General features: G+C 49.3%; 1 protein-coding gene across 1 annotated transcript in view; it reads left to right on the top strand.

The window, feature by feature from the left end:
- Window positions 1-25,631, top strand: part of mnd1 (meiotic nuclear divisions 1 homolog (S. cerevisiae)) — an 83,270-nt gene that overhangs the window by 12,318 nt on the left and 45,321 nt on the right. The window contains exon 4 of the mRNA XM_072496017.1: window positions 18,125-18,273. Within this exon, the coding sequence (XP_072352118.1) occupies window positions 18,125-18,273 (149 nt within the window). The remainder of the gene's footprint in view (window positions 1-18,124; window positions 18,274-25,631) is intronic.

The raw sequence follows: 25,631 nt of genomic DNA, 5'->3' as shown, positions 1-25,631 counted from the left end.
TGCTCCACTTTCCTGTACCTTCTCCATAACCCTTCAACCCATTACTAATTAAAAATCTGTCGATCTGCTCCTTAAATTTACTCAATTTACTGGCACTCTGGGATAGTTAATTCCACTAATTCACGACTCTTTGAGAGAAGTAATTTCTTCTCATCTTTGTTTTAAATCTGCTACTCCTGATCCTAAAACTATGACCGCTCGTTTAAAATTGCCCCACAAGAGGAAGCATCCGCTCTATGTCTACTTTGTCAATACCGTTTATCATCTTATATATCTCAATTAGATCCCCCCTCATTCTTCTAAACTGGAGAATATAGGCCAAAACTACTCAATCTCTCTCCATATGACATCTCTGGAATCAATCTAGTGAACCTCCTCTGAACTGCCTCCAATGTAACTACTTCCCTCCTCAAATAAGGGGACCAAAACTGTACACAATTCTCCAGGTGTGATCTCACCAATACCTTGTACAATTGCAACAGACGTCCCTACTTTTATACTTTATTTCTTTAGCTAGAAATGCCAAAATTCCATTTTTGTTTCTTTGTGTCTTGGAAGAGAAGGAGTACCAACCTATATTAGCAAAGGCTACTCTTTGCACTCGATCATGAATCAGTGTCTCTGAGGGTTCCACTTTCCAAAGATATTATATTATTATTATATGCCGGATGTTGAGAGTGGACTTTGAGCCCACCTCTTCCATATGTACTACTCTCCCAGTGACCGTTAAGGTCACAGGTGTTATTAACGTCTGTCCCAACTTGTTGTTAGACTGTCGCTAGGAACATCGACGTAATTGAAGGAACTGTTGGTGCACAGTTAGTAATGGTGCAATTGAATCCCTACAGTGCAGAAGAAGGCTATTCAACCCATCGAGTCTGCACCAACTCTGAAAGAGCACTCTACCTAGGTCCACTCCCCCGCCCTATTGCGGTAATCCTGTGCACTGATCATGGCTAACCCACCTAACCTGTACATCTTTGGACACTAAGGGGTAATTTAGCACAGCCAATCCACCTAACTTACATATCTTTGGACCGTGGGAGGAAACCAGAGCAGGTGTTGGTGAATGTATATGCACCAAATTGGGACGATGTAGGGTTTAAGAGGAGGTTGCTGGCGGTGATCCCGGACTTGGCAACGCACCAGTTGATCATAGAAGAAGATGTTGATTGTGTTCTGGAGCCGAGGGTGGACAGGTCGAGCCCCAGATCAATGGGAAGAATATGAATGACAAAGGGGCTGGGCGACTTCTTGGAAAAGGTGGGTAAGATGGACTCATGGCACTTTAAGAACCCAGGGGAAAGTGAGTACTCATTTTTTCTCACATGTTTGCAGAGTATACTCCAGAATCGACTTGTGAGTTGGGGTGGAGGGGACAGTGAACGCGGGGATCGTAATTTCGGACCATGCACCCCACTGGCTGGAGATTCAGCTTAGATCAGGCCGGGAGCAGAAGCCGGGTGGAGGCTTGATTCGGAGTTGTTGGAAGATAAAGGGTTCTGTCTGATAAGGTGTGGTCGGCGATTAAAGACTATGTAGAATTGAGCCAGAACGGGGTGGTGTCAGTGGCCACGTTTTGGGAGGCACTGAAGGCGGTGGTCCGAGGGGAGATTATCTCGTTCAAGGCTCATGAGGATAGGAAAAGGAGGGAGGAGTATGGCCGCTTAATGAACAAGATAGTCAAAGTAGATAGGGAGTATTTGAGGGCGCCCACCACAGTGGGATTAGTGAGGGAAAAGGTTGCAGGGGTAATTTGATCGGTCGACGACGGGGAGGACGGTGGGCCAACTGCGCGGGGCAAGGGGGGTGCAGTACGTGTGTGGAGAGAAGGCAAGCCGAATGCTAGCACATCAACTATGGAGGCAGGCTGCGTCCAGGGAAATATTACAGATACGGACAGAGACAGGGGAGATGGTGCCGGAGCTAGGGAGGATAAATGAAACGTTTAGAGAGTTGCTATAAGGAGCTGTACAAGGCGGACCCGGGGGGTGAAGAAGGGGACATGGAGAAGTTTTTGGATGGGATGTATTTCTGCAGTTGGAGGAAGAGAAGAGGCAGGCATGAGAGGAGTCTCTGGCGCTGAGGGAGGCCTTGGACAGTATAGGGGGTGTGAAGTCAGGAAAGGCTCCGGGGCCCGATGGTTACCCGGCGGAATTTTATAAGGAGCTTGCGGTTGAACTGGTACCGCATCTGTTGGGGGTGTTTAGTGAGGCGTTGGAGAAGGGGGAGCTGGCAGAGACGATGACACAGGCAACAATCACATTGATATCAAACATAGAACATACAGTGCAGAAGGAGGCCATTCGATCCATCGAGTCTGCACCGACCCGCTTAAGCTCTCACTTCCACCCTATCCCCGTAACCCAATAACCCCTCCTAACCTTTTTTGGACACTAAGGGAAATTTAGAGGACGGAAGGAAGACTGATGTTGTAGCCTTCACTTCGGTGAAAGACTTTACTGGTATGGCGGTCGGCAACTTCACCGGGGATGGCGGCCTGGCTGGGAGACGTATACAACTTTCTCAGTTTGGAAAAGATTAAATATGAATTGAGGGGTTCAGCGGAGGGCTTTGAGGCATGGTGGGGGATGTTCGTGGCCATGTTTGAGGAGTTGTTCGAAAATGAAATGAAAATCGCTTATTGTCACAAGTAGGCTTCAAATGAAGTTACTGTGAAAATCCCCTAATTGCCACGTCCCGGCGCCTGTTCGGGGAGGCTGGTACGGGAGGCTGTTCGTCTTGGGGAGGGAGTGAAAATGGGGAAAAGTTTTTGTACAAACTGTATAATTGTGTGTTCCCCAGACTGTTTATTTTTTGTAACCGTTTGAATACGTTTGTAATAAAATATATTTAAAAAAAATATTTGGATGGCTTCTTGTTACTCAAGGCTGTCCTGTGCAGCCATCTAGAGGATGACACCTGTGTGTGCTCCTAAGATTGCAGCTGAGCAGCAATTATGTTCAAGCTGAACGTTATTGATCTGGGGACATCTTGCAGTATGGTGGTTAGTGGTCAGCTACGTTCTGCACATTGTTGGCTTACAAAGGAGTCTCCATAAGGAAAGTGCAACAAAGACATTTTAAAAACAATTTGGATGCAAAAAACATTGCAGTTTGCAAAATATATTCTGATATTGGTGGCCTTCTATTGTTTACTGTATCTACTACCCATTGCATGAATAGTCCCGTGTACATCTTTCCCCTCCTTGCCACAAATATGCCATCACCTACCTATAAGACCCCCTGTATGAGCATCAACTCTCACAGCCCCCAATCATGCCATGTATATACAAACATACATATGAGAGGGGGGGGGATTGTGATGAGTGTGGGAGCGAATTTTGGACACTCAAGATGTAGAAGGCAAATGGAGTTGTGTCCTTCATTGCTAGAGGGATGGAGTTTAAGACTAGGGAGGTTATGCTGAAATTGTATAAGGTGTTAGTGAGGCCACACCTGGAGTATTGTGTTCAGTTTTGGTCTCCTTACCTGAGAAAGGACATACTGGCGCTGGAGGGTGTGCAGAGGAGATTCACTAGGTTAATCTCAGCGCTGAAGGGGTTGGATTATGAGGAGAGGTTGAATAGACTGGGACTGTACTCGGAATTTAGAAGGATGAGGGGGGATCTTATAGAAACATATATAAAATTATGAAGGGAATAGATAGGATAGATGTGGGTAGGTTGTTTCCACTGGCGGGTGAAAACAGAACTAGGGGGCATAGCCTCAAAATAAGGGGAAGTAGATTTAGGATTGAGTTTAGGAGGAACTTCTTCAACCAAAGGGTTGTGAATCTATGGAATTCTTTGCCCAGTGAAGCAGTTGAGGCTCCTTCATTAAATGTTTTTAAGATAAAGATAAATAGTTTTTTGAAGAATAAAGGGATTAAGGGTTATGGTGTTCAGGCTGGAAAGTGGAGCTGAGTCCACAAAAGATCAGCCATAATCTCATTGAATGGCGGAGCAGGCTCGCGGGGCCAGATGGCCTACTCCTGCTCCTAGTTCTTATGTTCTTATGTAGAGGCGCAGCAAGGTAATGGGTGGATGGTTGCTGTGGAGTTGGGTGGTAGGGTTAGTTAAGTCCTCACTGAGATTGAGGTTAGCCCCCCAGTTAGAGTTAATCGTATTGGGTTTTTATTTTGAATTTAAGACTCACTTGTGGTGAGGAATGTCCCCTTAGAACTATTGTATTGTGAATTTTTAATGTTTTTTGTTGTGTTTGAGTTTGTATGATGTTGACTAAATCCTGCAATGGTACAGACAGGTTTCTTACCGAGAAAAGGAAGGCTGTTACGGTATCTCTGGTGTGATTAGAGATGGGGGGTAGGTATGTTTTGATGCACACCGATAATCCTATCCTATATTTATCCTTAACAATCCTATTTTTATTCTGAGCAAGACAACCATGTGTCTTGACTCTTCTACTTCCCCAGTGGGAAAAATTCTGATTTCTGCGGAACCTAAACAGTTAATTAGCAAGTTTTATGATATCATGTGTTCCTGGGTTGATATATTGGGTATCTTGCAGTCTTGGGAAAGAGACTTGGCAACTAATATTGTGAGAGGTCTTGGGTAGTACATGGGATTATGCCAATAAAATTAGATATGCAATAGAATGAAGAAGACTCAATTCAAGATATTGCATTGCTTGCATATCACACCAAGTTTGAGGCACAGGTTTGATCCTGCTATGTGCCTGATAGTTGAGGCTGCTTAACACTGCGTACGGACCTATGTTAAGATCCAATCCTATTGGTCTGATGTAGTTAATGAAATTGAGAGGGTATTTGGCAGAGCCGAAGAACTTGATCCTTTGTTCCTAATTCTGGGTTGTCCAGATGGGTGAATTGTTGACGCTAATGACAAAAGGCTGTACAACATCCCGTCTTTTGTAGCTCAAAAAATATCCTCCTGGATCAGTGGCTTTTTTGTTTTAAATATTTTTTATTCTCCTTTTTCACATTTTCTCCAAAAAACCCACCAACAATAAACAATAATCAGTACAAATATGTCAATCCCCATATCAATAACAACGATCCCAACCTCCCATGAAACTCCAAACATTAGCCCACATGTTCACACAAACAAATGACAAAAAGGAATTAGGGATCACCCATAGTCGCCATTAACGCTCACAGCTCCCCTTCCCCCAACCCTCCCACACACCCGCCCCAACTAATGTTCGATGTTATCCAGTTCTTGAAAGTGCAGAATGAATAATGCCCATGAATTGTAGAACCCCTCCATCCTTCGTCTCAGTTCAAACTTAACCTTCTCAAGAGTCAAGAATTCCAACAGGTCCCCTTGCCACGCCAGGGCACTGGGTGGAGAGGTTGCTCTCCAACCTATCAGGATCCTCCTTCGGGTGATCAACGAGGCGAAGGCTACAACATCTGCCTCCGCACCCATTTCCAACCCTGGCTGGTCCGACACCCCGAATATGGCCTCCCGGGGGCCCGGGTCCAGTTTCACGTGCACCACTTTAGAAATTATCCCAAAAACCTCTTTCCAGTAATCCTCTTGCTGTGGACAGGACCAAAACATATGAACGTGATTAGCGGGGCCCTCCCCGCAACGTTCACACACATCTTCTACTCCTTCAAGGAATCGGATACTTCGTTTCCAGCTCTTTCAATCCTGCAAACCAACCCCTAAGAAACAAATCTTTTAGTGTCTTAATCCCATTTCCGAAAATTTCCATCCCACTTCCCTGGCTCAAATCTGTGATTCCCCCGAATCGGCATTTCCCTTGACCCTGCCCCCAACCCGAAGTGTTGGTGAAACTGCCTCCAAATTCTCAATGAAGCTATTATTACCGGACTCCCTGAGTATTTCCCCGGGGCCATCGGGAGCGGCGCAGTTGCTAGTGCTTTCAATCCCGACCCCCTGCACAAACTGTCCTCCATTCTGACCCACTGGGAATCAACCCCTCTGATCCAGCTCCACACCATCTCCACATTCGCCCAGTAGTAATACATCAGGTTCGGAAGACCCAAACCCCATGCCTGCCTTCCCCTCTGTAGCAGCACCTTTCTAACTGGCCACCTTCCCTCCCCATATGAACGAAGTAATCCTTCCCTCAATCTCTTTTTAAAAAATCCTTTCGCAGGAAAATCGGCAGACATTCAAAAATAAACAGAAATCGCGGCAACACGTTCATTTTAACCGCCTGTACCCGACCCGCCAGTGACAGAGGGAGACCATCTCACCTTGCCAGATCAGCTTTCCCTCTCCCCACCAAACTAGAAATGTTGTACCTGCGGAGCCCCCCCCCCCTGCTTACTCCCGGGCAACCTGCACCCCCAGGTACCTAAAGTGAGTCCCTGCCCCAAGGAATGACCTGCCCCCCCTCCGGCCGTGACACCACAAAATACTCACTCTTGTCTAGATTTAGTTTGTACCCCGAGAAAGACCCAAACACTCGAAGCAACTCCAATATTCCCCCTGTTGACACACTCGGTTCCGACACGTATAACCGCAAGTCATCGGCACATAAAGACACCCTATGCTCTATCCCCCCGCACTATTCCTTTCCATACTCCCGAACATGTTAATGCGATGGCCAACGGCTCAATCGCGAGTGCAAACAGCAGGGGGGATATAGGACATCCCTGCCTAGTCCCACAGTGGAGAGAAAAGTATCTCGAACTGATGTTGTTTGTGCGGACACTCGCCCTTGGTTCCTTATATAGTAGCTTTACCCAGTTCACAAATCTTGGTCCAATCCCAAACCACTCCAGAACTGCGATCAAGTACCGCCATTCTACCCGGTCAAATGCATTCTCAGCGTCCAATGCCACAACCACCTCTGTTTCCTTCCTCTCCGCCGGTGCCATAACGACGTTCAATACCCTTCTAACGTTTGAAAAGAGCTGCCTCCCTCTCACGTACCCATTCTGATCCTCCCCTATCACCTTCGGGAGGTACTCCTCCAGCCTATCCGTCAGTTCCTTCGCCAATACTTTTGCGTTTACATTCAGAAGCGATATGGGCCTATACGACCCACACTCCGTCGGATCCTTATCTTTTTTTAGCAACAGGGAAATCGATGCCTGCCCCAAAGTTTGTGGCAACACCCCCTTCCCTATCGCCTCTTCAAACATCCCCACCATCAGGGGTGCCAGCTTATCCCTGAATTTTTTATAATATTCCACCGGAAACCCATCCGGCCCTGCCACCTTCCGACACTGCATCCTCCCAATCGCAATCTTTATCTCCTGCTCCACTATCTCTCCTAATGTAGCCCTGTCCCCCTCCCCTAACCGCTGGTATTCCAACCCATCTAGAAATTCCTGCCTCTCCCAGTCTCCCCCAGGTGGCTCTCACCTGTTCAATTGAGCGGCTGGAGCTTAGACTGGACGCCCAAGATCAGGCGATCCAGAAGGTAGAGAAGGCGCTGGCTGAGCAGGAGGAACATCAAACTGCGGTGGAGTTGGAGGTGGGGATGCTGAGAGACCAGCAGAATTAGCTCCTGGAAAAGGTGGAGGACCTAGAGAATAGGTCCCGCCGGCAGAACTTGAGAATCGTTGGGCTCCCAGAGGGGTCCGAAGGAGCGGACGCTGGGGCATACATCGCAGATATGTTTGAGAAACTGCTGGGGGATGGGGCATTCTCTGGACCTTTGGAGGTGGACAGGGCTCACAGAGCACTAGCGAGGAAGCCGCGAACGGGAGACCCCCCCCCCCCCCCCCCCCCCCCCCCCCCCCCCCCGAGGGCAATAGTGGTGAGATTCCACAGGTACTTTGACAAGGAGCGTATTCTACAGTGGGCCAAGCAGACACGGAGCTGTAAGTGGGACAATAGTATCCTGCGGGTCTACCAAGACCTGAGTGTGGAGGTGGCCAGGAGAAGAGCAGGCTTCAACCAGATTAAGAAAAAGGTGAAGTTCGGACTGTTGTATCCGGCCCGTCTCTGGGTCATGTACGAGGAACAGCACTTTTATTTTGTGTCGTCTGAGGACGCGCTGGACTTCGTGAAAAGGAAAGGACTGGTGGTGGACTGAGAACTTTTGAACTTTGCTGCAACATTCATGTTTTTTTTTTCTTTTTGTTTCTCGGTTCTTTTAAAAAAAAGTTTCTCGTTTTTTGTCTTGTGGAAGCTGTTTGTAATGCCATCTGTATTGATTTGGGACCAGTGGCAGAGCTGAGTGAGTTAAGATTTTCATTTGCACTGTTGGGGGATGGAGGTGTGCTTGTTTAGATTTTGGTGTTTTTCTGTTGGGCAATTGTGTGGGGATTGTTTGATGTTGGAGTATGTTTGTATGAGCGGGGGAGAGGGTGGGCTGGGAACAATAGGTGGAAGACTATCCGGCGCCAGGGATGGAGGCCACCAAGCCAGCTCTGCAGGCTAGCTCATGGAAGTGCAGTGGGGGGGGGGGGGGTGCATATGTTCGGATTATCAAAGGGGATGGGTTACAGAGTGTTGTTACGAGGGGGGGGAATGTTCTGCTGACGAGGGAGGGACTTGGGCCAAGGGACAGAGAGGAGGTTGGGGGCGGAGGCTGCCTGGAGGCGGGGCGGTGGAGGCGCGGAGCATGGGCTAGAGGCAGGCCCAAAAAAGGGGATGGCTGATCGGCGAGGAGGGGGGGGGGCGCAATGAGCCCTACAACTGGAATGTTCGAGGGTTAAATGGGCCGGTCAAGAGGGCACATGTGTTCGTGCATCTTAGGGGACTGAAGGCGGACGTGGTAATGTTGCAGGAGACTCACCTTAGAGTAACTGACCAGATTAGATTGAGGAAAGGCTGGGTCAGTCAGGTCTTTCACTCGGGACTGGATTCAAAGACTAGAGGGGTCGCGATCCTGATCAATAAGCGGGTGGTGTTTGAGGCGGGTAGAATAGTTTTGGATGTGGGAGGTCAGTACATTATGGTCAGTGGGAAACTGGAGGGGGTGCAGCTGGTATTAGTAAATGTGTATGCGCCAAATTGGGATGATGTGGAGATAATAAAGAGGATGCTGGGGAAGATACCAGACCTGGACTCAGGTTCGTCATGGGAAGGGACCCTGGCTTGGACCTATCAAGCTCGAAAACGGGCAGGGTGCCAGCAATGGAAAAGGTGCTAAAAGGGTTCATGGAGTAGATTGGGGGGGGGGGGCTCCATGGAGATCTGGGCAGCCGAGGGTGAAGGAGTTCTCCTTCTCCTCACACGTGCATAAAGTGTACTCCCGGATCGATTTCTTCATTTTGAGCAGGGCCTTACTGTCGGGTGGTGGACACGGGGTACTCGGCGATCACAATCTCAGACCATGCTCCGCACTGGGCTGACCTGCAGGTTAGTAAAGACAGTAACTAGCGCCCGCACTGGAGGTTAGATGTGGGACTTTTGGCTGACGAAGGGGTGTGCGAGCGACTGAGGAAATGTACTCAGAACTACCTGCAGGTCAACGATATGGGGGAAATTTCAGCAGCGATGGTCTGGGAAGCACTGAATGTGGTGGTCAGAGGGGAGTTGATCTCGCTACGGGTCCATAGGGAGAAAGTGGACAGGGCTAGCTTTCTCTGTTTGGAGAAAATCAAGGTCGCCTTGAGAGGGTCACTGTTAGGGTTCGCCAGGAGGTGGCAACCGTTCGTCGACTTCTTCGCGGAAAATTAATCGTCAGCAGAAGTGGGGGGGGGTTAGTTTAGCTTAGAGTAGGGGGTTAATGAAGGTGGGACCTGTAAGGGAGGGAGATGGCTTTTGCACTATGTTTATAGTTTCATGTACATTGTTTATTGTGTTGTTATAATCCCAAAAATACCTCAATAAAATGTTTGTTGAAAAAAAAAGAAAAGCAAAGGCAAGGAGGTCGGCCCTCTTCCCCATGAATAGTTCTGGCACGTCCGATACCCCGAAGACTGCCACTTTTGGGCACCCTCACCCACAACCTTGGACATTGCCTCGAAGAAGGCTATCTAGAACCCAACAAGTCTGGGGAATACCCAGAACATGGTTGGCTGGGCCTTGCTGGCACTGTTCACATTTTCCCTCTACCTCCGGAAAGAACCTGCTCATTCTGGTTCTTGTCAGGTACGCTCTGTGCACACTTTCAGCTGCATAAGGCACATGAGGAGGTGGAGTTGGCCCTGCAATGCTTCGCTCCAGAGTCCCCACCCTATTCCTGTCCCTAGCTCTTCCTCACATTTTTCCGAAGTTTCATCCAATGGGGCGTGCGTCCTTCCTAAGAGTTGTCTGTACAGGTCTCCACAGTTTCCCCTCCCCAGAGTGTCCATGTCCAGTAACTCCTCTAGCATTGTGCTTTTCGGGGTTCGTGGGTATGCTGTTGTCTCGTTGTGGAGACAGTTTTTAACCTGTAGATGTCGCAGTTCATTCCCGTTTGGTAGTTCCAGTCTCTCCGTCAGCTCCCCTGAGGTCGCTAGTCCATCAACCGTGTAAAAGTCCCTAACTGTCAGTGTCCCCCCTGCTCTGTCTCCACCTGTTGAAGGTGGTTGGTGTTGAGCATGGCTGTTGCAAACCTATGGTTGCTGTAGATGCAGGCCATGATGGGCCCACCGATCAGACTGAAATGCTGCCTCATCTGATTCCAAGTTCTCAGGGTTGCTACCACCGCTGGACTTGTTGAGTGTTTTGCTGGCGGGGATGGGAGTGCTGCAGTGGCGAGAGCCCAGCGGGTCATCTCTGTACAGGAGGACTCCTCCATCCTCACCCTTCCATGTTTGGGACCTATACCTATCCCCTCACTCTTTCTGCCATGGTGCCCAGTGGTATAATCCCCCCCCCCCCCCCCGCAACACGCGCACACGCACACAAACGCCATATACATCTTATCAATTGAATGGAAAAATGCCTTGAGGATGTAGCGGGTATCCCTGTCTTGTGCCTCTGTGCAGCTGGACGTATTCAGAACTGGTGACATTGGTCCGTATGCTTGCCTTGGGGATGTTGTATGGGAGTTTCACCCATGAAGTGAACTCTGTCCCTAGTCTAAACCACTCTAGTACCTCAATGAGGTATTTCCACTCGACTCTCTTGAAGGCCTGTTTACAGTTAGCTGTCTACCCTTAACAAAGCTCGTCTGGTCTTCTGCGACCACTCTGGTATGTAGTTCTCCAGCCGCTTAGCCAGGACTTTTGGGAGTATTTTCGCGTCCACATTGAGCAGCGAAATGGGTCTGTATGATCTGCACTCCGTTGGGTATTTATCCTTTTTATGCATCAGCGATAGAGTGACCTGTGTTAGTGTTGGGGGCAGGGTAGCGAGGTGTTGGAGGCAGGGTGTCTCTCACTAACGAGTCTGTGAACATTTCCCACAGGTGCGGCGGGGTCAGTGCCGTTGTAAATATGTTGTAGATGTCCGCTGGGTCCCGGAGCCTTCCCCGCCTGCATGGAGTTGTTGCTCTCCATGACCTGTCCCAGTCCTAGTGGTACTTCCAGCCCCCCCTGTTTATCGTCCCCCATGACTAGCATGTCTAGTCCATTGAGGGACCATTTCATCCCCGAGTCCCCGTCAGGGGGTTCGGAGGTGTACAGTCACTAGTAGAAGGCCTTGAATGCTTTGTTGACCTTTTTTGGTTTGGCTACTAGTCTGCCTCTGTTATCATTTATCTGGGTTATTTCCCTCTTGACTGCCTGCTTTCTCAGCTGGCGAGCGAGCAGGCAACTAGCCTTGACTCCATGCTCATAAAAGAACAAAGAACAAAGAAAAGTACAGCACAGGAACAGGCCCTTCGCCCCTCCAAGCCTGCGTCAACCATGCTGTCCATCTAAACTAAAATCTTCTACACTTCTGGGGTCCGTATCCCTCTAGGTCCCCTGTGTCTGGTGGAGTTGGTACATACTTTCCTGGTGGCTAACAAGTTAAAGTCCATTTGTAGCTTTTTCCTCCGCCAGAAGCTCTACGGTTGAGGCCTCGGAGTACTTTCTGTCGACTTCCAGGATGGAGTCTATCAGTTGTTGCCTAGCCGACCTCGCTTCCCTGTATCCGGTTGTTAGTGATGTACTCGGAAGAGATGCTTTCAACGAGTAAAAGCCATCTTGTATAAAAACGGAGTCAAACCTGATGTATTAATACTGGGCAACCTGATGTATTATTACTAGGCAGCAAATGTGGAGAAGGTACAGAGCAGGGTCAGAGGGGTTGACTCCCAATGGGTCAGAATGGAGGAGAGTTTGGGTAGGGGGTTGGGATTGAAGGCACTAGCGACAGCGCCGCTCCCGACGGCCCCAGGAGATACTCAGGGAGTCCGGTAGTAACAGCTTTGTTGAGAATTTGGAGGCAGTTTCGACAGCACTAGGCCTGGCGGTAAAGGTGGAGGCGCACGAGGCGCTCCACAAGAAATGGCAGGAGCGGTTCGAGGAGATGGAGAATCGGTCGAGGCGGAAGAATCTGCGGATTCTGGGCCTCCCGGAGGGGCTGGAGGGACCTGTTGGGCCTGCTGTCAGTTAGGACCTTCAATGAGGCAAGGGAGGGGGGGCTTTGCACCCGATGATGTCCCGGGCACTGATCTCCTTGATCCTGAAGTGGGACAAGGATCCCCTGCAATGTGGGTCTTGCAGACCGATTTCCTTGCTAAATGTAGATGCCAAGGTGCTGGCGAAGGTCTTAGCCACGAGGATTGAGGATTGTGTGCCGCAGATAATCCATGAAGACCAGATGGGGTTTGTGAAGGGGAGACAGTTGAACGTGAATGTGCGGAGGCTTTTGAACGTTATCATGAGGCCGGCGAGGGAGGGGGAGGCGGAGATAGTGGTGGCGATGGACGCTGAGAAAGCCTTCGACAGGGTAGAGTGGGGGTACCTGTGGGAGGTGAAGAGGTTCGGGTTGGGGAGGGGTTTGTCAGGTGGGTTAGGCTGTTGTATGAGGTCCCGATGGCGAGCGTGGCCACAAACAGGAGGAGGTCTGAGTACTTTCGGTTGCATCGAGGGACGAGGCAGGGGTGTCCCCTGTCCCCCCCTGCTCTTCACACTGGCGATTGAACCCCTGGCTATGGCACTGAGGGGGTTAAGGAACTGGAGGGGGTTGGTGCGGGGTGGGGAGGAGCTTTATGCGGACGACCTGTTGCTGCATGTGGCGGACCCGTGGGAGGAATGCGGGAGGTAATGAGGATTCTTAGGGAATTCGGGGACTTTTCGGGGTACAAGCTCAATATGGGGAAGAGCGAGCTGTTCGTAGTTCATCCAGGGGACCAGGAGAGAGGGATTGGCGAGCTCCCACTAAAAAGGGTGGAGAGGAGCTTCAGGTATTTGGGGGTCCAGGTGGCCAGGAGCTGGGGGGGCCCTGCATAGGCTTAACTTTACAAGGCTGGTGGAGCAAATGGAGGAGGAGTTCAAGAGGTGGGACGCGTTGCCGCTGTCCTTGGCGGGTAGGGTGCAGTCAATCAAAATGACGGTGCTCCCAAGGTTTTTGTTCCTGTTCCAGTGCCTCCCCGTGTTTATCCCGAAGGCTTTTTTCAGGCTGGTTAACAGGAGTATAATGGGGTTTGTGTTGGCGCGAGGGACTCCGAGGGTGAGAAGGGTGTTCCTGGGGCGGAGTAAAGATAGGGGGGGACTGGCGCTGCCCATCCTCTGTGGGTACTACTGGGCCGCCAATGCGACGATGGTGCGCAAGTGGGTGATGGAGGGGGAGCGGACTGCATGGCAGAGGCTGGAGACGGCGTCTTGTGTGGGTACGAGTCTGGGGGCAATGGCGCCGCTGCCGCTCCCTCCAAGGAGGTATACCACGAGCCCGGTGGTGGTGGCTGCCCTCAAAATTTGGGGGCAGTGGAGGCGGCATGGGGGGGAAGTTGGGGCCTCGGCGTGGACCCCAATACGGGGGAACCACCGGTTCGCCCCAGGAAGAACAGGTGGAGGGTTTTCGGGGTGGCACAGGGCAGGGATACGAAAGTTGGGGGACCTGTTTGTGGACGGGATGTTCGCGAGCCTGGGGAGCTGGAGGAGAAGTACGGGCTCCCCCCGGGGAACACCTTCAGGTACTTACAGGTAAGGGCGTTTGCCAGACAGCAGGTGGTGGAATTCCCGCGGCTACTGCCACACACAGTACAGGACAGGGTGCTCTCGTGGGAAGGGGGGGGGGGGGGGGGAGTGGGGAAGATCTCGGAAACTTACCAGGTGATGCAGGAGGAGGAGGAGGCCTTGGTGGTGGAGGTAAAAGGTAAGTGGGAGGAGGAGTTGGGAGAGGAAATTGAGGAAGGGACGTGGGCAGATGCCCTGGGGAGGGTGAACTCTTCCTCATCGTGCGCGAGGCTCAGCCTCATACAGTTTAAGGTGCTGCACAGGGCACACGTGACCGGGACAAGGATGAGCCGGTTCTTTGGGGGGGGAGGACAGGTGTGTTAGGTGCTCAGGGAGCCCAGCAAATCACATCCATATGTTCTGGGCATGCCCAGCGCTGGAGGAATTTTGGAAGGGCGTAGCGAGGACAGTGTCGAGGGTGGTAGGATCCAGGGTTAAACCGGGCTGGGGGCTTGCAATATTTGGGGTGGCAGAGGAGCCGGGAGTGCAGGAGGCGAAAGAGGCCGGTATTCTGGCCTTTCCGTCCCTGGTAGCCCGGCGAAGGATTCTCCTTCAGTGGAAAGATGCAAGGCCCCCAAGCGTGGAGTCCTAGATCAGCGATATGGCAGGGTTCATTAAATTGGAGAGGGTGAAATTCGCCTTGTGAGGGTCGGTACAAGGGTTCTTTAGGCGGTGGCAACCGTTCTTAGACTTTCTGGCAGAACGATAGACATTGGTCAATGACAGCAGCAGCTCGGGGGGGGGGGGGGGGGGGGGTTACTTTATTATTGTTTTGTTATTTACACTGACTGGTCTGAGGGGGTGTATATACCTGTTGTGTTAAGTCGGGGTGTAAATGTTAATTTATTATTCATGTACAGGGGGGGAGGGGTATGGGGGGTTGCTTTTCTAGATTGTGTTTTGTACTTAATCCTGTTGGGTTCTTTATTTTTCTCATTTTGTTATTGATATTTTATGAAAACCTTTAATAAAAATTATTTTTTATTAAAAAAAAAGAAAAGGTCAAATTTGAACTGAGGGGAAGGATGCAGGGATTCTACAATTCATGGGCGTTATTATGCACTTTTGAGAATTGGATCACATTGAACATTGGGGGGGAGGGGGGGACTCTATGTGTTAATGGTGACTATTGGTGATTCCTGATTCCTCTTTGTCATTTGTTTATGTTAACATGCGGGCTAATGTTTGGGGGTTTGGTGGGAGGATGGGATCGTTATTATTGATATGGGGATTGACATTGCATTCGTTACTGATTATTGTTTATTGTTGGGTGTAAATTTGTAAGAAAATGTGAAAAAGGAGGAGAATAAAAAAATATATATTTTTAAAAAGTTAGATTTTTGGAGTCAGATTCGGAATAGTCTACCCAGCTCACATTCGGGTGACCTGTGGGGAAAATTAAAAGCCCCCATCCATCCTAGGAGAATCTTGAACTGGAGTTCACTGTCTAAAAATAAGCGGTTATCCATTTCAGTTAGAGCTGAGAGAATATTCTCTCTGAGGGTCATGGGTCTTTGGAACTCTCTTCCTCAAAAGGTGGTAGAAGTAGGTTCTGAATATTTTTAAGGCAGAGGTAGTTAGATGCTTGGTAAGCAAGGTGGTGAAAGGATATCGGGAGTAGGAGGGACAGTGGAGTCAAGGTTAAAATCAGATCAGCCATGACCTTATCGAATGGTGGAGGAGATTACCCCGTCCCCCACACCTCAACAACGCCATATTGAAACAGTAAAAAATAATACAGTGAACTCCAGTTCTAGATTCTCCCTCAAGAGGAAACATGCTTTCCGCATGCACTTTATCAAGACCCCTCGGGATCTTATATGTCTCAATCGAGTCACCTTATCTAAATGCTAACGGATACAAGCCTAGCTCGTCCAACCTCTCCTTATAAGACAACCCTCCCACTTCAGGTCTGAGTTGAGTAAACGTTCTTTGAACTGCGTCCAATGCATTCATACCCTTTCTTAAATAAGGAGACCAATACTGTATTCAGTACTCCAGATTGGGCTCACTAGTGCCCTGTGTAACTGATGCATACCCTCTTTACTTTATATTCAATTTTCCTCATAATAAACAATAACATTCTCTTAGCTTTCCTAATTACTTGCTGTACCTTTTACGATTCATGCACTAGGACACCCAGACCCCTCTGCAGTCTCTCACTATTTACATAATATGCTTCTTTTCTATTTTCCTGCCAAAATGGACAATTTCACATTTTTCCACATTGTATACTATTTGCCAGATCTTTGCACACTCATTTAACCTGTCTTTATCCCTTTGTAGTCTCATCATGTCCACAACTTACTTTCCTACCTATCTTTTGTCATAATCAAATTTAGGAACCATACATTTGGTCCCATCATCCAAGTGTTTATCCCTGTTACACACCACTCGTTACATCTTGCCAACCAGAAAATGACCCATTTATGCCTGCTCCGTGATTTGTGTTAGCTAGCCACTATCCATGGCACCATGTTACTGACTACACCATGAGCTTTTATTTTCGGCAATAATCTTTGATGTAGCTCCTTGTCGAATATTATATTATGTAAACATTTAGATGTGACTCAGCCCACTGTTTACATCTTTCATTACTATAATCATAAAGCGAGCATTTTAGCAGTTTCTTTCATGTCATCAGGACATCGCCAAATGTTTTGCAGTACATTTGAAATGTAGTTGTTCTAATATTGTCATGGGAGTATCCCTTTAAGAAATGTTTTGTCTTATCACATGGCTTCAGTGATGTCACTGTGTGGGTGGAGCTGGGCTGTGGCTCTGAGTTTTACTTTCGCTTCGGTTTGGTGCTGTTTTGTGGCTCTGAGTTTTTGCATTCGTTTTCATATTTGGCTGCTGGACTCAGGCAGAGAAGTCTTGTCTTGTCTTTCTCTCTCTGCATTTTAAAAGCTGTTTCCAGATTACTTGATAACTTGAAAAGAAATAATTGTTTTCTGGAAGAAATTCAAACCTGCTGTTTTGGAAAGGACATAAGAGCATCTAAATCGGGTCTTGAGTAATGTGTGCTGGGCCACGCCTTTAAAAAGGGTTTTCTGGTTTCTGGACCTTGTTATTAAAATGGAACAGTTTAAGGGGGAAATTTATTAAGGGTTATATATAAAGTATTGTAGCTGTGTGGGGTATTTATGTTTGTAGTTGATAAAAATGCTTCCTGTGTGTGTTTATAAAAATGTTAACTAAATTCGGAGAATAAACTTTGTTTTTGATTAAAAGTGCTTAAGGCCTCTGCTGAATAACACCTGAAAGGCAGGCCCTTGCACTCCTTATAACCAAAATTTAATAAACAGTTGTAGGTCAGGTGAACTCCATGATATTCTTTGGAGTTTTCTAAACCCTGGCCCATAACAATATAGAGAAGTATGACAACCAGTTGGTGCACAACAAGGTCCTGCAAATTGCAATGCAAAAGATACAACGAACAGTACAGCACAGGAGCAGGCCTTTCAAGCCTATGCCGATCATGATGCCTGTCTAAACTAAAACCTTCTGCACTTCCGGGGTCTGTATCCCTCTATTCCCATCCTATTCATGTATTTGTCAAGGTGCCTCTTGAACGTCGCTATCGTAATTGCTTTTTAATATTAATTACTATTAATCTGGTTGATGGATAAATGTTGTCCAGGATTCATGAAGAACTCATTTGCTTTTCTGCAACTAGTACCACAAGATCTTGAATTGACAGGCAGGGCTCGCCCAAATGTCAGAACCTTTGAAAACATGTGGCCCGAGATAGAGCTGCACTGGGGCTTGAATGCTTTACCTTCTGACTCAGAGATCAGTGCGGCACCATTGAGCCAGGGCTGACACTATGGGCGATAATTGGTTCCTCTGAGAGGAAAAGCAGTGTTTGCTCTTTAAATGCATCAGAGCTCATTTGTGCAGCAGCACAGGAACGTTGCCTAACTTCATAAGTTCAATCGCACCCTACCACAAGTTAATCATATTCCCAGCTGCCCCAGCACAATGTTGAACGGCTAGTGATGTCAATGAAGCACCGTAAGCTTTTGTTTCTGGCTAGCCATAATTTAGAGATGCTGGTGAAAATCTTGTCATACAGCTGAAGCCGTTCTGTCTTACACTAATCATGCTTAATTTTCAGTTGCTTTATTCTGAGTGGCAAGTGCAAGCTGCTGATACGTTTTTACTATTTTAGCCTCCATGTCAGTGAAGGAAGTACTACAGAGTCTAGTAGATGATGGAATGGTGGACACCGATCGAATTGGAACTTCTAACTACTTCTGGGCATTTCCAAGTAAAGCTCTTCATATCAGGACAAAGAAACTGGAGCAATTGGAGAGTCAGGTAAATGTTGTAGTGTCAGAGATGATCAAATTATTTGGTTCATCTGTATTGAATCTCAGATGAATATTTAAGTAAAATGATTATTCAGGGGGCGGCACGGTCGTGCACTGGTTAGCACTGCTGCCTCACGGTGCCAAGGACGCGGGTTCAATCCCAGCCCCGGGTCACTGTCCGTGTGGAGTTTGCACATTCTTCCCGTGTTTGCGTCGGTCTCACCCCCACAACCCAAAGATGTTTAGGGCAGGTGAATTTGCCGAGCTAAATTCCCCCTTAATTGGAAAAAAATAATTGGGTACTTTTAAGTTTTTTAAAAGCTGAACTTTAATTTGTTTGTCTGTTTGCAAACAGCTTGCCCATGTGCAGTGATACCAATTTATGAATACATATTATAGAAAACTGTGGGAATGAGGAAAGGATATTCAGTCTTATCCAACTTGATTTTATCTCGAATTTTCAGATTGGCCTAACCATTTTTTCCTTTTTTAAACTCCAATTTCCTGGTTCTACTTTGAAACTTAATGCATTGGTCAAATTTGCTATTTTAAAAAAATCCATTCAACAGATGTGGGTTTTGCTGGCTAGGCCAGCATTCATTGTCCATCCTTAATTGCCTGAGAAGGTAATGGTGAGCTCTCTTCTTGAACCGTTGCAGTACATATGGTGTAGGTGCACCCATGGTGATGTTCGGGAGGGAGTTCCAGGATTTTGACCCAGCGACAGTGAAAGAACAGCGATATAGTTTCAAGTCAGGATGGCGAGTGACTTAGAGGGGAACTCACAGGTGGTGGTGTCGCCATGTATCTGCTACACTTATCCTTCTAGATAGTAGTGGTCATGAGTTTGGAGGGTGCTGTCTCAGGAGCCTGGGTGAGTTCCTGCAGTGTATCTTGTAGATATTTTCCACTCTGCTGCTGCTATACATTGCTGGTGGAAGGAGTGAATGTTTGTGGAAGGGATGCCAATCAAGTAGGCTGCTTTGTCCTGGATGGTGTCAAGCTTTATGACTGTTGGTGCTTCACTTATCCGGCATGGAGAGTATACCTTGCCGATTATGGACAGGCTTTGGGGAGTCAGGAGGTGAGTGACTCACCGCAGGATTCCTAGCCTCTGACCTGCACTTATTGCCACAATATTTATATGGCTTGTCCAGTTGAGTTTTTGGTCAATGGTAACCCTCAGGATGTTGATACTGGGGGATTCAGTGATGGTAATGTCATTGAATGTTAAGGGGCAATGGTAAAAAAATCTCTCTAGTTACTATGGTAATTGTCAGGCATGTGGGGTACGAATGTTACTTGCCACTTGTCAGCCCAAGCCTGGATAACTGGATATTGTCCAGGGGCACGGTTCAGCAAACATAGATCAAAGTCCATTCGGGTGCATTTGATGTTTATAAAAATTACTGTTAGTTTCACAGCTGACTACTTAAAGTCACTCAAGCTTGAAGGGAGATGAATGGAACAATGCTGACAGCTGCATGTGCCTAGAAGCTGTCAATTACAGCCTAGTAAAATCAATATCAAAGAGAAATGAATGAATGGCTTGCAGATCAACAAACTGAGAGGGTGTAAACCCAGCTGACTGGTTTTCTCTTTCAAGTGTTCTTTGTTCTATAGTGTACATGGGCTTTAGAGTGGTTTCACAGGTCGGCGCAACATCGAGGGCCGAAGGTCCTATACTGCGCTGTAATGTTCTATATAGGTGCTGCTTCCTCTGCCTGAGCCAGCAGGTGTATTACACAAATGAGTTTGAAAGCAGAGATTTTTTTCACTGCCTGTCTGTCTGTCTGGACTGCTCTCTTGCTTCCAGGCAGGGGTCTCTCTTCTGGGAGGTCTCTCTATTTAGGTGGCCTCTGGGAGGTCTCTCTAATTAGGGGTGTCTGGAAGGAGTCTCTTTATCTCGGGGATCGTTTTTGGGGGGGGGGGGGGGGGGGGGGGGGGGGGGATGAGGTTTCTTTATTTAGGAAGTCTCGGGCGGTGTCTCGTTATTTAGGTGGTCTCTGGGGCGGGTCTCATTAATTAGGGGGCTCTCGTGGGGGGGTTCTGCTGGGGGTGGAGTGGGCAGTTCTTGCATTGTGTGTGTGTGGGGGGGGGGCCCTCTGATGGACTTTGGGAGCAATTCACTTAAAGAGTTAGCCCTTTGATCCACCGCGTCAGGTGCACACTTGTCAAGACTTGCACCAATTCTCACCCGACCCAGCACATTAATAGGATGCAAATGGTTCTTTTTTTAAAAAATATATATTTTATTCAAATTTTTCGGTCAAACAAAGACAATACAAAATTTTCCCCTTTTGCAGCTTTAAAGCAATATAAATAATGATGATGACCGCTTTTTTTTAAGAATAAATAATATATTAACTAGACGGCAACTGCCAGCAACAAAAATAATAACTAGCCAATATCCAAAATAATAAAGTCACAAAAACCAATATAAATAACTCATATACAAACATCTGTACAAAACCCCTGAGGGCCCGGATGGGCCCTCCCCTCCCCCCCGGGTTGCTGCTGCTACCTTTCCCATTTCCCTTATCGTTCTGCGAGATAGTCGAGGAACGGTTGCCACCGTCTGGTGAACCCTTGAGCCGAACCTCTTAGTGCGTATTTTATCCGCTCCAGTTTTATAAACCCCGCCATGTCATTTATCCAGGCCTCCACGCCTGGGGGTTTAGCTTCTTTCCACATAAGTAATATCCTTCGCCGGGCTACTAGGGACGCAAAGGCTAAAACATCAGCCTCTCTCGCCTCCTGCACTCCCGGCTCGTCCGCAACCCCAAATATCGCCAACCCCCAGCCTGGCTCGACCCGGACCCCCACCACCCTTGAAAGCACATTCGCCACCCTCACCCAGAACCCATGCAGTACCGGGCATGACCAAAACATGTGGGTGTGATTCGCTGGGCTTCCCGCGCATCGCCCGCACCTTTCCTCCACTCCAAAAAATCTACTTAACCTTGCTCCAGTCATGTGCGCCTTATGTAGAACCTTGAATTGTATCAGGCTGAGCCTGGCGCATGAGGACAAAAAGTTTACCCTACTTAAGGCATCTGCCCACAGCCCCTCCTCAATCTCTTCCCCTAGCTCCTCTTCCCATTTTCCCTTCAGCTCCTCCACCATGTTCTCCCCCTCGTCTCTCATTTCCCTGTATATATCCGACACCCTACCATCCCCCACCCATGCCTCCAAAATCACTCTGTCCTGAATCTCTTGCGCCGGGAGCCACGGAAATTCCCTCACCTGTTGCCTCGCAAAAGCCCTCAGTTGCGTAGATCGAAATGCATTCCCCGGTGGCAACCCATATTTTTCTGTCAGTGCTCCCAGACTCGCAAACGTCCCGCCTAGGAACAAATCCTTCAATTTCACAATCCCTGCTCTCTGCCAAGCTTTAAATCCCCATCTATCTTCCCCGGGACGAACCTGTGGTTGTTCCTTATCGGGGACCTCATCGGGGCACCCGTCACTCCCTTATGCCGTCTCCACTGCCCCCAAATTTTCAGCGTTGCCACCACCACTGGACTTGTGGTGTATTTCTTCGGGGAGAACGGTAAAGGCGCCGTCGCTAATGCTTTTAGGCTGGATCCCCTACAGGACGCCATCTCTAGTCTTTTCCACGCCACTCCCTCCCCTTCCCCCATCCACTTGCATACCATTGATATGTTTGCGGCCCAATAATAGTCACTTAAACTCGGCAGTGCCAGTCCCCCCCTATCCCTACTATGCTGCAGGATCCCCCTCTTCACTCTTGGGGTCTTCCCAGCCCACACAAAACTCATAATGCTCTTATCCACTTTCTTGAAAAAGGCCTTTGTAATCATCACAGGGAGGCACTGGAACACAAAAGGAAACCGCGGAAGGACCACCATTTTAACCGCCTGCACCCTACCCGCCAGTGACAGGGGCGCCATGTCCCATCTCCTAAAGTCCTCTTCCATCTGCTCCACCAATCTTACTAAATTAAGCTTATGCAAGGTTCCCCAGTTCCTGGCCAGCTGGATCCCCAGGTACCGAAAATCCCTTGTTACTCTCCTCAACGGCAAATCATCTATTCCCCTGCCCTGTTCCCCAGGGTGCATCACAAACAGCTCACTCTTCCCCATATTCAATTTATATCCTGAAAATTCCCCAAACTCCCTGAGTGTCTGCATTATCTCGGGCATCCCCTCCACTGGGTCCGCGACATTCAACAACAAATCATCTGCATATAGTGACACCCGGTGCTCTTCTCCTCCCCTAAGTACTCCCCTCCACTTCCTAGAGCCCCTCAGCGCTATGGCCAGTGGCTCAATTGCCAACGCAAACAGTAACGGGGACAGAGGACATCCCTGTCTTGTCCCTCTGTATAGACGGAAGTGGTCAGATCTCTGCCTATTTGTAATCACACTTGCCACCGGGGCCCTATATAGAAGCTGAACCCATCCAATAAACCCCTCTCCAAATCCAAAGCTCCTCAACACTTCCCACAGGTAATCCCACTCCACTATATCAAATGCTTTCTCTGCATCCATCGCCACCACTATCTCCGCCTCCCCCTCCGGCGGGGGCATCATCATCACCCCTAGCAGCCCCCGTATGTTAGTGTTCAATTGTCTCCCCTTAACAAACCCCGTTTGATCCTCGTGAACCACCCCCGGGACACAATCCTCCATCCTCGTCGCCATCACCTTGGCCAGAAGCTTGGCATCTACATTCAGGAGGGAGATAGGCCTGTAAGACCCGCACTGCAGCGGGTCTTTGTCCCTTTTCAAGAGCAGCGATATCGTCGCCTCTGACATCGTCGGGGGCAACGCCCCCCTTTCCTTGGCCTCGTTAAAGGTTCTCGTCAGAAGCGGGGCCAGCAGGCCCACGTATTTCCTATAAAATTCCACCGGGAACCCATCCGGTCCCGGGGCCTTCCCTGCCTGCATGCTCCCAATCCCTTTTACCACCTCCACCTCAATCTGTGCTCCCAGTCCTGTCCTCTCCTGCTCCTCAACCTTCGGGAATTCCAACTGGTCTAGGAAGTGCATCATTCCCTCCTTCCCTTCTGGGGGCTGAGCCTTATACAGCCTCTCATAAAATGCCTTAAACACCCCGTTCACCCTCTCCGCTCCCCGTTCCATCTCACCCTCCTCGTCCCTAACCCCTCCAATCTCCCTCGCCGCCCCCCTCTTCCTCAGTTGTTGGGCCAGTAACCGGCTCGCCTTCTCTCCGTACTCATACTGCACTCCCTGTGCCTTCCTCCATTGTGCTTCCGCCTTGCCCGTGGTCAACAAATCAAATTCCGTGTGCAACCTTCATCTTTCCCTGTCTAGTCCTTCATCCGGGCCCACCGCATACTGCCTATCCACCCTCAAAATTTCTCTCAACAATCTCTCCCTCTCTTTGCTCTCTTGTTTCCCCTTATGGGCCCTTATGGAAATCAGTTCCCCTCTGACCACCGCCTTCAGTGCTTCCCAGACCACTCCCACGTGAACCTCTCCATCGTCATTAATCTCCAGATACCTTTCGATACATCTCCTTACCCTTACACACACCCCCTCGTCCGCCAACAATCCCATATCTAATCTCCACAGTGGGTGCTGTTCCTTTTCCTCTCCTACTTCCAGATCTACCCAATGTGGGGCATGGTCCGAAATGGCTATAGCCGAGTACTCCGTCCCGGCCACCTTCGGGATCAGCGCCCTTCCCAGGACAAAGAAGTCTATCCGAGAATACACCTTGTGGACATGGGAGAAGAAGGAGAACTCTTTACTCCTAGGCCTAGTAAATCTCCAGGGATCCACTCCTCCCATCTGCTCCATGTAGTCCTTGAGCACCTTGGCCGCTGCCGGCCTCCTCCTGGTCCTAGACCTGGACCGGTCCAGCCCTGGATCCAGCACCGTATTGAAGTCTCCCCCCATTACCAACTTTCCCGCCTCCAGGTCCGGGATACGCCCCAGAATACGCTTCATGAAGTTGGCATCCTAGTTCGGGGCATATACGTTCACCAGAACCACCGCCTCACCTTGCAATCTGCCACTCACCATCACGTATCTACCCCCACTGTCCGCCACTATGGTCCACGCCTCAAACAATACCCGTTTCCCCACTAATATTGCCACCCCTCTATTTTTCGCATCCAAGCCCGAGTGAAATACCTGTCCCACCCATCCTTTTCGTAATCTGACCTGATCCGCCAGTTTCAGATGCGTCTCCTGCAGCATGACCACATCTGCCTTTAATTTCTTTAGGTGCGCAAGTACCCTTGCCCTCTTAATCGGCCCATTCAGCCCTCTCACGTTCCACGTGATCAACCGGGTTGGGGGGCTCTTTACCCGCCCCCCTCGTCGACTAGCCATCCCCTTTTTTAGACCAGCTCCTCACCCGGTTCCCACACACTCACTTGTCCCCCCAACGGTGTCCTCCCGTCCCGACCACACCATCCCGTAGCAGCTCCCCCTTCCCCTTAACAGCAGCAACCCAGTTACCCCCCCCCCCCCCCCGCTAGATCTCCCTCTAGCGTGATTGCTCCCCCCATGTTGCTTCCAGAAGTCAGCAAAATCTGGCTGACGTCGGCTTCCCCCGTTTATCCTCAGCCTCCCATTGTGTAAGGCTCCCTCCTTCCTGCGCCCCCTTTTCCCGCTACAATTACCATAGCGCGGGAGCAAAGCCCGCGCTTCCCACTCGGCCCCGCCCCTAATGGCGGAGCTCCCTCTCTCCTTCTCCCTCTCCTTCCCCACCGGCGCCCACAGTTCACCATACCTTCCCCCCCCCCCATCGAGGGGAAAGAGAAAATGTTCCCCCCCTTTCCGATTCCCAGTCCCATGCAATCACACCACTACTTTATTACAAAAGTTCTTTCTCTCTCCAGTCTAGTCCAGCTTCTCCTCTTCAATGAATGTCCACGCCTCTTCTGCCGTCTCGAAGTAGTGGTGGTTCCCTTGATGTGTAACCCACAGTCTCGCCGGCTGCAGCATACCAAATTTAACTTTCTTTCTATGGAGCACCGCCTTGGCCCGATTGAAACTCGCCCTCCTTCTCGCCACCTCCGCACTCCAATCCTGGTACACGCGGATCACCGCGTTCTCCCACCTTCAGCTCCGTGTCTTTTTCGCCCATCTCGGGACCATCTCCCTGTCTTTATAGCGGTGAAACCTCACCACTATAGCTCGAGGTATTTCTCCCGCCTTCGGTCTTCTCGCAAGGACTCGATATGCTCCCTCCACTTCCAAGGGGCCCGTCGGGGCCTCCGGTCCCATTAAGGAATGAAGCATCGTGTTCACATATGCCCCGACGTCCGCTCCCTCTGCACCTTCGGGAAGACCCAAAACTCTTAGGTTCTTCCTCCTCGAGCTATTTTCCAGGGCTTCCAGCCTCTCCATACACCTCTTATGCAGT

This window comes from Scyliorhinus torazame, chromosome 3 (assembly GCF_047496885.1).
Source record: "Scyliorhinus torazame isolate Kashiwa2021f chromosome 3, sScyTor2.1, whole genome shotgun sequence".
NCBI lineage: Eukaryota > Metazoa > Chordata > Chondrichthyes > Carcharhiniformes > Scyliorhinidae > Scyliorhinus > Scyliorhinus torazame.
Note: the sequence above shows the minus strand (reverse complement) of the source record. Positions and strands in the feature narration are given on the sequence as shown.